Raw genomic sequence first — 12,846 nt, forward strand, 5'->3', positions numbered from 1 at the left:
TTGGTCGGTTTGTGGTTGAGCTTTCAAATCAACCAACGTTGGCCACGTATAACGCTGTTCGTGGATGTGAGTAGTTGCCTGAAAGCTCACTGGAGCATGATTTATTCAGCAAATAAATTTCCGCTGAATAAACTACAGAATATCTAAAAAAAAAAAAAAAAAAAAAGCTAACACGGCAAGTCCCAAAGCTCCTTTTCAGCAACATTTTATTCTCCATTATTTGTGCTCTTAACAACTCAGACTGTATTAGCAAAACAGACTCAGACAGTTACTTCTCTTTCCTATCATCTCTCCATCCTCTCCTCGTGTCTTCCTCCCTCACCATTTTGCATTTATCTTTATTATTCTTGAATCAATATCTATTTATACCCACTGTTCCACCAGCATCTGTGATTTCTTGTACATTTTGTTAGATGTCCGACTTGTCTGGCAAGCTCCAACTATTGTTTTTTTTAAATGTCATTCCAGTTTTTCTCATTATTGAGTTCTATTTCTACCAACCAACTTTATTAAGCTCTATAAACAACCACAATGGACCAGAGTGCTGTACAGAAAATAAAAATCATCATCAAAGGCATAGTTCACATAAAATTAGAAACAAATTACAACTAAAATAATTAAAAGCAATAAAACATGAATAAAAATAACAACCATGCAATAAAAAAACAATAAAATAAAAGAATGACGTCAACATCTCAAGTGTCAAAGGCCAAGGAGAATAGATGGGTTTTCAATTGAGATGTAAAAGCAGGCAGAGACGAGGTCTGTCTAATCTGCTGAGGCAGGTCGTTCTATAATTTTGGAGCTGCAACAGCAAACGCGCGGCCCCCTCTGAGCTTCCGCTGGGTTTTCGGCACACTCAGGAGCAGCTGCTCAGCTGACCTGAGAGAGCGGGTGGGTTTATATGGGTGTAGGAGCTCAGAGAGGTAGGGCGGGGCAAGCGCATTCAGGGATTTAAAAATAAATCCTGAACTGTATGGGCAGCCAGTGGAGTGAGGCTAAAACGGGGCAAATTGTTCTCATATTTACGTGTACCCGTCAAAAGACGTGCAGCAGTGTTTTGTACCATCTGAAGATGGGTGATGTAGGACGCAGTAACCCCCACATACAGTGAAGTACAGTAATCCAGCCGAGTCGTGACAAAGGCATGAATTACTGTCTCAAATTGCTGCCTCAAATGAATGGCTTTATTTTAGCCTGCTATCTCAAAAAGAAAAAAAACTTGATTTGACAATGGCCCTAATATGACTATCAAATTTCAGATCTGCATCCACTTTAACTCCTTGATTTTTTTATGGTTGGCTTCATATTCTGAGCCAGGGAATCCAGATCTAGCAGAAGGGTCCTAGTGGTGACACCAAAAACCATCGCTTCAGTTTTCTTGTCATGATCATTTAAAAAATTCAGAGCCAACCAGGCTTTTGTGTCATCAAGACACTTGACTGATGAAGTGACAGAGTGTGCATCATTCTTTTTAAGGCGCACATACATCTGACAGTCATCCGCATGACACTGGAAAGGAATACCGTGTTTCCTATGTAATTATAGAACCGAGCGGGAGGGTATAAAGAGAAAAAAAGGAGAGGGCCTAGAACAGAGCCTTGTGGGACCCCACATGAGAGAGGAGCAGTGGAGGACACAGATTCACCAAGGCTGACACAGAAAGTTCGGTTTTTGTTGTTTTGTTTTTGTTGTGTAAATATATGTTTCCTGGCAAGAAAAATTCAACCGAGTTACTTTCAAAAAGCAAAAAACTACATTTACCATTGAGATTTTCTAAAACTTTCATTTTGTTGTTGGGACATTTGGCTTTGGTAAGTAGCTCAGCTGCATTCATTAAAGTCATAAAACACAAGACTGGACACCAAAATTGCAAAAACTTTCACTTGCGTTTATACGGGCTCCAAACAGTCTGATTAAAACAGTTATGACACCGAGTCTGACCTTTCAAGGTCACCCACAGTCAAAAGGTTATGTGACCAGAAAGGTGATATATGACTTCATATTGGCATTTAATAGTAACTTCAGTTGGATATTTGACCAGTTCCACAGAATATCCATTACAAATACAAATAACCACTATACAGTATATAAGCATTGGACCCATATTTTGACCTTTGCCTGTAACCTTGACTTTTTCTCTCGATATCAAGTCAATTTGTACTTGGTTGGTGCTCAGTCATTCCACCAAGTTTGGTTCAAAGCAAATCAAAACTCTTTAATATATATTTTGCAGAAACACAGACAGCAAGCCAGAGGAACAAAACAATACTGCCGTATACTCTACTGCTGAATGCAGGTATAAAAAAAGAAAGGGTTTTTTTAATGCAGAAAATGCCGTGTTTATATCTATGCATGCATGCATACAATCTCTCGATTAAGATACAATAAGATCAACTTTATTCATCTACTAGGGGAGCTACGACCACTACCTTTGCAGCCCCCCAGGACTAAACCAAACCAACTGTTTTAGGTTCCTTAGATGACCCCAAAACACAATCAGGATGTTCCCAAAAATAATAACTGGCCTCAAGCCAGTTATCCAAGATGGCTGCCAAAATAGGGTTTTTTCACTAAAACACCTTTACACAACATAAAAACAACTTAAATATCACAGAGATTCAATGGGAAGACCATTGCAGGTCACAGCAAACTCATTTGTGCCTAAACTAAATTCATTCATGGGTTTAAGTTTCAAAATGGTGTCCAAAATGGCCGCCAATAGACCCTTATCATTAAAATACATAGTAAGAATAAACAATAGACTTAATAATGACAGAAATCATTGGTGTTTTAGTGAAGAAAAAAAAAACTATTTTGGCGGCAATCTTGGATAACTGGCTTGAGGCCAGTTTTTATTTTTGGGAACATCCTGATTGTGTTTTGGGGTCATCTAAGGAACCTAAAAAAGTTGGTTTGGTTTAGTCCTGGGGGGGTGGGGGGTGCAAAGGCAGTGGTCGTAGCTCCGCTAGTAATCCTGTAGGAAATTATTTTGGCAGAGTACTGACACAGTAAACAGTAAATAATGTTTTTTTGTTGTTGTTGTTTTTGATTATAGTAAGTACAACAAATTTATGCAAAATGACTGGAAGACATTTGCACAAGATGTTCAACAATATTGCGCGTAACTCTGAGTCACCGAATAACTATAAATAACTCTGTTCATTATGTTTTCATCCTGCAGAAGGGGGGAGGAATTATACAGTCTGATTGACGCTGGTAGGAAAGACCTCCAGTGGCGTCCTGTGGTGCACCTTGGTGGTCTCAGTCTATAGCTGAAGGTGCTCTGACAGGACGTCAGTGTGGCATAAAGGGGGTGGGGGTTTCCTCAGCATCCTCCTCTCTGACACCTCCACCACAACCACTGCCATTACAGCTTATAGATTAGGGAAGTGGACCATTAAGGATGGACAAACAGAGGACTGTTAGGTCTATGCACTAAGTTTGCACTCAGAGTGCTGTTGCTGTAGATACAGTAATGCTGCTTTGTCAGATACATATATTGCACATGATGAGGACTGATTCAGCCATTGACATGTTGATGCTGACTTTCAGCTTTAATTCTCCTTTCCATCCATCCTGCCATTGATCCCTGAACATTATTTCATCAAGTAACAATGCCTTTTGCTTAGCATTCACTTCTTTCATGCGTCCATCCATTGTTCTATCACTGCACCCCTCCTCTCATCTTACCATCTTTATTGCCTCTGGGTAGAGCGGCTCTATGAGGACACCTCTGCTTGTGGCCACGCTCTCCACCAGCTCATTGAGAGCCGCACGTTTGATCTCCTTTCCCTTCAGGTCGGCGACGCAGTCCAGGAAATCGAACAGCACACAGCACTGCTGCAGCTTCTTACAGAACAGGTCGTGCAACTCTGCCACCGGGGCATCTGCAACAGTTGAGTGGTGGAAAGGTGGAGGGGAGAGAGAAAAAGGTCAAAGGATAAAACAAAAAAAAGAAGGTGATGCAACTCAGACAAATGTCATAATCATTTTTATGCTTGGTAGTGTTTGTTGACAAAGCACAAGTGTTGAAAAGTAATCTTAAATACACAGATTTAAGATCTCGCCTGTTCTGCAGGCGAGATCGTCTAAAGTAATGAGGGAAGAAGAGCAGACTATTACGCTACAAACACACACACACACACATACACACACACGTACCTTCCTCTGGAGGCCTGCGTTGTATCTTAGTCCTATTACCTGTCAGATCCATTTTCTAAATCTGTTCTTCACAATGAAACAACCTGCTGCCAGCTGCCATGTGAAAACCATTTCTACAAAAATAAATAAATAAAACACTCCAATCTCCACTGATGTGCAGAAAAGGGCTGGTACCCACGTATTACTGATGCACAATGAGTTTTAAATTGATTCAAAGCCTTGAGGGGTGTGGAACGCACCATAAAAGGCTGTAATTTAAAATTAAATAAACATCAAAATGAAACATTACAAGCATAGATGACAACCAGATGATTGATGATATAGTCAGCATCCTATATAGAGTAAATTATATCACGTCTATACTACAGGTGGTCTGGCCTGATCACAAAATGTGCTGCTCCTCTGTGACCCAAGTGATAAATGAACAGAAAATCCACAATATTCTATATTAAAAGGGGCCCATTGTGCAAAATCTGTTTGTATCTATTTTTATAGTTAAATATAGTTGATGTTTCATGTTAAAGAACTTGAGAGTAGCACAGTCGTATGTCTCTGCATGTTGCATTTACACTGCTATTAGCTAAATTTGGTCTTTAAAAAGAGTTGTTTTGGACAGTCGTTCCATATGTCACAGGTGGACGTATCTGGATTCCTGCGTATGCTCAGATACAGCTGCTGAGCCACGACACACCACGTGGCATACCCACACATCTGTGGGGGAGAGACGGCGTTATTCTGCATTTTTCCTCATCCTTATGATCCATTTATTTATTTTTGGTGATGTTTCACCTTTAGCCTTGAAAGAAAAGTATGAAACATTCAATGTGAGCATGGAAGAGGGGGGCAAAAAGCTGTACAGTTCGTGAGACGACTTACTGGTGCTGTTATCACTGTTACAAAGTTTATAACGACATGGACAACATGGGGTCATATTTAAAAACAAAAACACAATGCAGCAGTCAGAGGACTTCATTCTGATGCAAGAACTGGAGCACAAAGAATTGCAAATAATTGTGATTTTTTTTGTGTTGGTTCTCAGGATGACTTCGTTGTTACTATATGAATAATTGTGTGCAGTATTAAAATGCAGACGTGCCTTTCAGCACCATGACTTTCAATGGTACCTGACAGCATGACGTTTGCTCATGTATTGTGAAAAAATAGCAGTGCTCTCAGGGCTGTGTGGTGTCAGAGACACCGGCCAAACAAGATCTGTGTGCGTGGCCATTAATCGGGTGACCATCAGCATAATAATTAGTAATGTATTACATTTTCAAATTTTTCAGGTACAACTGGCTTTAAAAGGATACATGAATAAAGGTTTCTCCACCATGTGTAAAATAGTCCAATAAATACATCCTCACCACTACCATATAGTACAATTATCATCGTAATGCTAACATGGAGTACACTCCTCACTGACAGCATGAGTAACCAATAACCATTACAGCTTTCAAAAAGACAGTGACAGGGCTGTAAAACTGTTGAAAAACACCTTTGAAATGCGTAATTATGTCATTAAAACAGCTTAACAGCTCTGTGAGTTTGATGATATATATGTCATAATATGTGTATTATGTGGGCGACATTCCATTCAGATGCATTGTGGACATTGCGCCAAGCCCCTGACGTGCACAATGATGCATTGACTCGCAGTGGCAGGCGGTGCTTTCAGCTGGATTTCGCAATGTTCATGTCCACTTCACATGTTGGATGCGCGCCACATACATGTTGCATATCGACATTTCCTTTGCGCTCCCTGAAGGGGATCCAGTGGAGGCGCACGTACATGGCACAAGCAGGACATGCCAGCAGGATTTGACATGCCTGATCCATTTTGGGGTTCCCTTGACCGCGATCAGATTGTTCTGAATGCTGTTATGACAGTGTACGAATAAGTCGATTGCAGTGAGATGCACTTAGGCTGCACACAGACTGCCATTGGATGGGTGTCCCACCTGGAGTGCGCCACAAGTGTTTCTCACATGTGCAAAACATTTGAGGCAGTTGCGCAAATGTGCCCGGCCATGCTGACTGCTCTGAGACAGCTATCCAACGTTTATAGACCGCACCTCAACACTTTCGGATGTTTGTCGATTCTTCATTTGGATGCCATTTGGCCTCATTCATGTTACGTGTGACGGGGTCTAAGCAAGAAATTACCTCATCTGAAACAACAAACAGATAAGATATAGTTTAAATTTACAGATAAAGATTTCTAAAGAATCTTTTTTTTTTACTTTCAGCTATTTTAATTACAAGTTTTCTAATGTAAGAATTTTTTTTGTTTTTTTACTTCAAATTGTACAGTAATCGGACATTAATCTTGAGGTAAAAAAAAACATTTGAAAGCATTTTCTTCAGAAAACTGCTGTGTATAAATTAACAGCTCTGATGTTTCTCTGTCACACATTTCTGAACTCCGTCGTCTTCCATGTTTTAGCCGGACGCCTCGTTTCTATTGGACGAGCAAAGCTACGTCACAGCGCGCAGCGGTGAAAGTTGGACTGGGTTGAACTTTGACTGCGGCAGCCTGACAACAAGTGGCAATGCGCGCTCCTAACGGAGTGTTGTGCTGGCTTGGTTTTTTCAAAAACGTAATGCTTCTCATTGAAAACAATGGGTTTTAGAGCGAGGCACGATGTGTTTAATGCCCTGAACACATTCAGTGTGAAAGGCCCTTAATTGTACAATAGAAGAGAGGCTGATTTACAGCATACATACACACATGCACGCACATAGAAAAACTCACAGTATGGGAGAGGATTAACATTAACCCTTCTTAACCATGATGTGGGAAACACAGACAGGTTAAGGGTCCAACTGGAGATCCCCAGACCTCCTCACCTCTTGTGGGCACTGCAGGACCATCTGCTGCCTTTGGCACACAGCACATTAGTCAAGGACTGGCCTTTATTAGATGTGATCAAATGTAAAAGCCAAGAGAAAATGCATTCCGGCAACTAGAAAGCAGTATAAAATCTTAAATTGATCCTTGAGCTTAACTATTATAGCACATATTTTACTATTATGAGAGCATTATGTATCTTTCAACAGTGAAATCACTGAATTCATGACCATTTATAGCATATGTACAAAACATTCATCATGTAATATTATAAATTCATATGGCCTTGTGAATTTACCCTTCTGATCCTAAAAGTATAACCACATTGGCCCATAGTAAGCCTGTGGGCCAGGTTTGGTGGTCCTGGCTTCATTTGATGCTCAATTAGAGTGCAAAAAGTTTCAACTCCAAGATGACTTAGCAGTCTAGAGACCATTAACAAGTATGATGTCTGTTGTCCAGCAACAGAAAAGACTCAGTCTACCCTACCAGCTTAGAGAACAAGAGAAATTAATAAATCATGTTCTCAAACTTAAAAACCACATGAATAAAAAAGGAAATATAACATAAATAGGACTTGGAATGCCACTTGTTTAGGCTGTGTGAGACAGCAAGGCAGAACAGCTAGGCTATGGTAAGGCTATTCTGTTAAACAAATGGATCAAAGTTTTCAAACTTTTAATTCTATTTCGTTTGCTCTGTTTTTTGTGACTGGTACAACAAAATTAATTATCCTATTAGCTTCTGCTGGCAAATGCTGTGTTTATGTCCTAAATGCATCATGTGCCAAATTTCAAACATTTAAATACATTTAGTGAGGTAAATGTGCAAATAGTTAACAATCATTCTAATATTCTATGCACCAAGCCAAGAAAAGCCAGATGCCTTTGTCATGTTATATCTTTGTTATTGTCAGGTTTCGGCCCCAGTCTGGCCCAGTCATGTTTTGTCCTCTAATGGTTTTATCTGGTCGTGTTATTTTAGTTATTAATCTAGTCTCGTCATACTTTGGTTCTGATTATTTTGTGTTATCTTGTGTATAATACTTTTGTCAGTGGTTTTATTTTCTGTTTCAGTTATTTCCTATTTATCTTATTTTAGTCGTGTCTAGTTTCAGTCCTACCTTTGTATATTCATTAGTTTTATTTTCTGTTTACTTTTCTTTTGTCGTATGTTGAATGATCTGTTTATTGTTCCATGTAGTTCCATTCTGGTTTGGTCTTAGTCTTTATTTTCTTGTTTAGCTGTTTTCGGTTCTTACATTTGTTTCATGGTTTAATTCTTTGTTTCTTCATGTCGGGTTTTCTTTATTTTACTTCTTGTTTATTGGGACATGGGTTTTGTTCATCTTTTGTGTTGGTGTTTCATTTTGATCACTGTGGTCAGGTTCACCATCTTGTCAGGTCCTGTTCACTTTGCATTTGTCTTACTGCACTATCTTGCACCAGCTTCTCTCACCTTCATTGTAATTCTGTCTGCTCTGGCTTTCTGCACTCTCTTGACTCCTGTCTCACCTCTGTCTCATCTGAACACACCCCTTCCAGAACCTTCCCTGACACCTGTGCCTTGTTTCCCTAATTACTGCACCTGTTATTTAAGCCCCTTACTTTCGCCACTCCTTGCCAGTTCGTTGTGATTTCTTGTCCACGTTCCAGCCTTTGTTTTTGCTCTGTATTTGCCTTGTCATTTTTGACCGTGCTTTGTTTTTTGACTTTGCTCCTGCCTCAGCCCATGTACTGTGTCTCCTGGTATTTTGGAACTGTGCTTGTTGTTGACTATGCCTCTGCCTGACCCCTGCCTGTACCGCTGCTTCTCAGACTGCCTTCCTGTGTACTGAACCCCAGCCTGATTTCTGAGATAAAGCCTTTAACGTATACCTCAGTATTTTGAGTCTGCATTTGTGTTCAACCTCCTTCTGTGTCATGCCTACCCAGCTTATGACAGTTATATTTGTCTTTCAGGAAGAACCTAAAATTGTATCTGCTGTATACTGGTTCAAGTTTCCATTGTGGTATAGAAAATGATAGAGTATTAATATTTTTCAAGAGATTGTGTCAAAGTTAGAAATTCCAATGTCATGATGACACTTCAGCCTGCAGAACTGAGCAAAAAAAAAAAAAAGGCTAAATCAAACAAAGGAATCCTCATTACCACCCAGATTTAATGGGTCCTTCTGATGGCCATAATGAAGCTTTCCCCAAGTTTTATAGAAACTGGTGGAAAAATTCTTCAATCATTTTGCTAAAAAACAAAAAGGGGTCAATGACTCCAGCAACAATGCCACTGAACACTAACCAGCTATTCTTGGCAGCAAGAAAACAACTACAAACAGTAATAATATTGTTGTCCACTAATTCATTCCACCAATTAATGAGCAATTCTTGCTGTTCTCATTGGTGGGGTGAGAGCAAAAAGGCTCTATGCTGCCAACTGGCAGAGATCTAGCTTTTGCTAATAAACAAACAACAACCAAATGATGCAAATAAAAACATAACCTTCATAGCACGCAAAGAGCCAAGCAACTGTGTGAAAATGCTGCCTGGACGGATTTCAAGATCAGAGATGTGCTTTTGAAACTTCAACAGTTGGTCCAAATTTTATTACATCTCAGCATTTCCCCCCCAAACAGTTTTCTCTTAACTTTGCTGATTTGTGGTTGAAAATACACAATTAGTCTCTTCTTTTTATAGAATGCATAATGACCTTTTTGTAGTAAATGGACTGCATTTATATAATGATTTTCTATGGATATCAGCAGTGGTGGGCACAGATAACCAAAAAATTAACTTCGATAACAGATAAAGATAAACCGATAAACCACCCAAAAATGTATCGAAAGTTACAGATAATCGATAACCGATAAATTCCGGTGTTGTCTATGGGACATTTGCAGTTACTAAACAGTTGAAACTGATTTTTAACAGGATCACTTTTGAAAGCATCAAAAGCGGTAAAAGACCTAAAGAATAAACAAGAATGTTTGACCATGCTGCCCCCTGCAGGAAGCAGCACAGACAAATCCTGAGAGCACCCACGAAATCAACTCTTTACTAATAATAATCATTTTTCTTTCAACATTCTGCCCCTGCTGGAAGCTCTTGTTTACAACAACACTCTCACCACAGAGACGCACTGAGTACAGCCATAAGGTCAGCTCCCTATCAATTTCAACATTCCGGTCAGGTGGAGGTCTTGAAAAATAAAGTCATACTAACTCATGGTTTTTTGAAAATACTGATAGAATAACTCCATTAATGTCAATTCTGTCATTTGTACAAAGTTAAAATATAACATATATCTTTTAATGTTGAATAAGGCACTAATTCTGAGGTTTTGTAACAAACACAGACCGCAAAGCATTCCGGGTAAAAGTGCTAAACAGTGATTGGTTCAGTAATCCATTATGTAAACCAACACGTTAATGTGACGTGTGTCATGTGTTGGTTTAAAGATAAATGTGCTTTTGTAAAATATTCCATTTTTATTTGTAAAAACAGGCATTTTTACGGAGCCCTGGAAGTGTCATCGCAATTGCATGTTTTAAAACTTTTATGATGTTGTAAAACGTGCACTCAATATTAGTAAGTAAGTAAGTCCCTTCAGCTGCTCCCTTGTTTGCACTCGGGGTCGCCACAGCAAATCTAAGGTGGATCTGCATGTTGATTTGGCACAGGTTTTACGCCTGATGCCCTTCCTGACGCAACTCCACATTACATGGAGAAATGTGGCAGGGGTGGGATTTGAACCCAGAACCTTCCGAACTGAAACCAAGTGCATTAACCACTTGGCCACCACCCCTGCACTCAATATTAGTAAGTAAGTAAGTAAATTTATTTATATAGTGCCTTTCACAGACATAAGGCCATGTACACACGTTGTCGGGTATTTGTAAAACCAAATATCTTACCCTTTCAGTTTGGAGAAAAACTTCATCCACACTACGTCATTTAAAAAAAAAAAAAAAAAACATCCACATCGAACCGTATAAATGTGTTGTAATTAGTCTGCCAAACCTTTGGGTGGCGGTACTGATTAAAATTCTATCCAATCAGGAGCCTTATTCTCTTGTCGTCACTTCCACAAAAACTAAAAACATGGCGTCAACCTCGTTCGTGTGGACCGATAAGGAGTCGGAATTACTTCTAACCGTAGTTTTAGAATACAAAGTTAACAAATATATGCACACAAAAAGCGCCTGGACAATGGACAATACCAACACTTTGAGAGCAGCCATGTACCCAGACGTTTAATACTGCCATGAACACTCCTGGCCAGTAGATGGCAGTAGCGGTCTTGAAAAATGTCAAACAAAATTCCAGATAATCCGTGTCTGCTACATTTAAGATGCGTGCAATTTAACAAACGCAAATACACTAACGTCTATAAACCCAGAGAATATATTCACGAGAGTTTTAGGCACTAGAGTTTAATGCTGTTATCTGTGGACCCTGAACAGAGTGTCTGAAATGCATTTTTCCTGTCGTGAACGTCTGAGATTACCTTATGCTACCCATAATGCATTGCTGCCTGGCACAGCATGTGCTCACAAAACCTTAAAAATTAGCACATTACTTTAAAATGAAAACATATATCTGATATTTTCACTTTATAAACTTCAGACATGACAATAATTTTAAATAACTTGTCTAAAATGAGTGGTTAAAATTTGAAACATAAGTTAAACATGTATGCCTCTGGATGACTTGGTGACATTGCGATTATATTAGTATGGTGTTAAAGGAAATGACTTTTTCTTTTTGGTCACCAGTTCTCCTTTGTTTTCAGATGATAGAGTGGTTTCTGTTTGCAGAGGGTAGAACATGCCTATTAGGAAACTTTTAACAGAGAGGTCTCAACAGTTTTAAAAATGTTTTTCAGTGTTCAGCTTAGTTTAGTACATTATCGGTCTAAAAGTTATCGGACGGTAATTCATCGGAAGATAATTAGTCTGATGATGGTTTTTAAATTTATCTAAAAAGATAATCCGATAATGAAAACATTATCTTCGATAACTATCTGTTATCGGATTATCGAACATGTGCCCACCACTGGATATCAGAAGGTCAAAGTGCTTTACAGTAATGCCTCACATTCACCCATTCTCACACACAGTAAGGTCCAGGGTGCTGCCATGCAAGGTGCTCCCTATTCAGGGATTAAGGACCTCGTCCAAGGGCCTTTAGTGACTTCCAGCCAGACGGGAAGCGAGGATCCTCTGGTTCATGCTGTCCATTCTGCATGTACAAGCCTACAGTTTGAGCTGTCACAAGCGGTCAAACTGTTCTTGGATCGCAGCCATTTCTCAGTGACTGGACAAATGTGTGACTGACAAAGTCACACAAATCCTTGACAAATATAAGCGTGAAACGTTTCAGAGTAGAACATTTCCTTCGAACATTGTGATGAAAACAAAATGCGAAGGCGACTGCATCTCGGCAGCAAAAACCAACAAGTCTATTGGCAGGTTTGAGATAAGTTGTGAGCTACAGCTTCGTGCGTTTCAGCCCTCTGATCTTCCATTACTCCCTTTTTCTGGAGACCTAACCTCCCATTCTCTACCCTTCTATTTTAATTTTCCCTACCTTGCTCTGCGTCTTATCACAACCTCTCCTAATTTTGGCCCCCTTGTCTTGCTCCTCTCCTGATTTACCCCAGGCTCCGGCGTTTCCTTCTTGCCTGCTCCCTCCTTCTGTACACAAACTGTGAAAGTGAACTTTAATCCATTTTAATGGAGAGTAATTGGACGAGGATGTGACATGTTGGGACTGAATAAAAGAACAGAGGGATGTGAAATACACAAATGCAGCCTCTTCCATTTACCATCTGCCCCGTAC

The 12,846-nt window shown here is 39.6% G+C and overlaps 1 protein-coding gene across 1 annotated transcript in view; it reads right to left on the reverse strand.

The window, feature by feature from the left end:
* Positions 1 to 12,846, reverse strand: part of LOC117505106 (serine/threonine-protein phosphatase 2A 56 kDa regulatory subunit beta isoform-like) — a 92,834-nt gene that overhangs the window by 35,124 nt on the left and 44,864 nt on the right. The window contains exon 2 of the mRNA XM_034164635.1: positions 3,694 to 3,890. Within this exon, the coding sequence (XP_034020526.1) occupies positions 3,694 to 3,890 (197 nt within the window). The remainder of the gene's footprint in view (positions 1 to 3,693; positions 3,891 to 12,846) is intronic.

This window comes from Thalassophryne amazonica, chromosome 23 (genome assembly GCF_902500255.1).
Source record: "Thalassophryne amazonica chromosome 23, fThaAma1.1, whole genome shotgun sequence".
NCBI lineage: Eukaryota > Metazoa > Chordata > Actinopteri > Batrachoidiformes > Batrachoididae > Thalassophryne > Thalassophryne amazonica.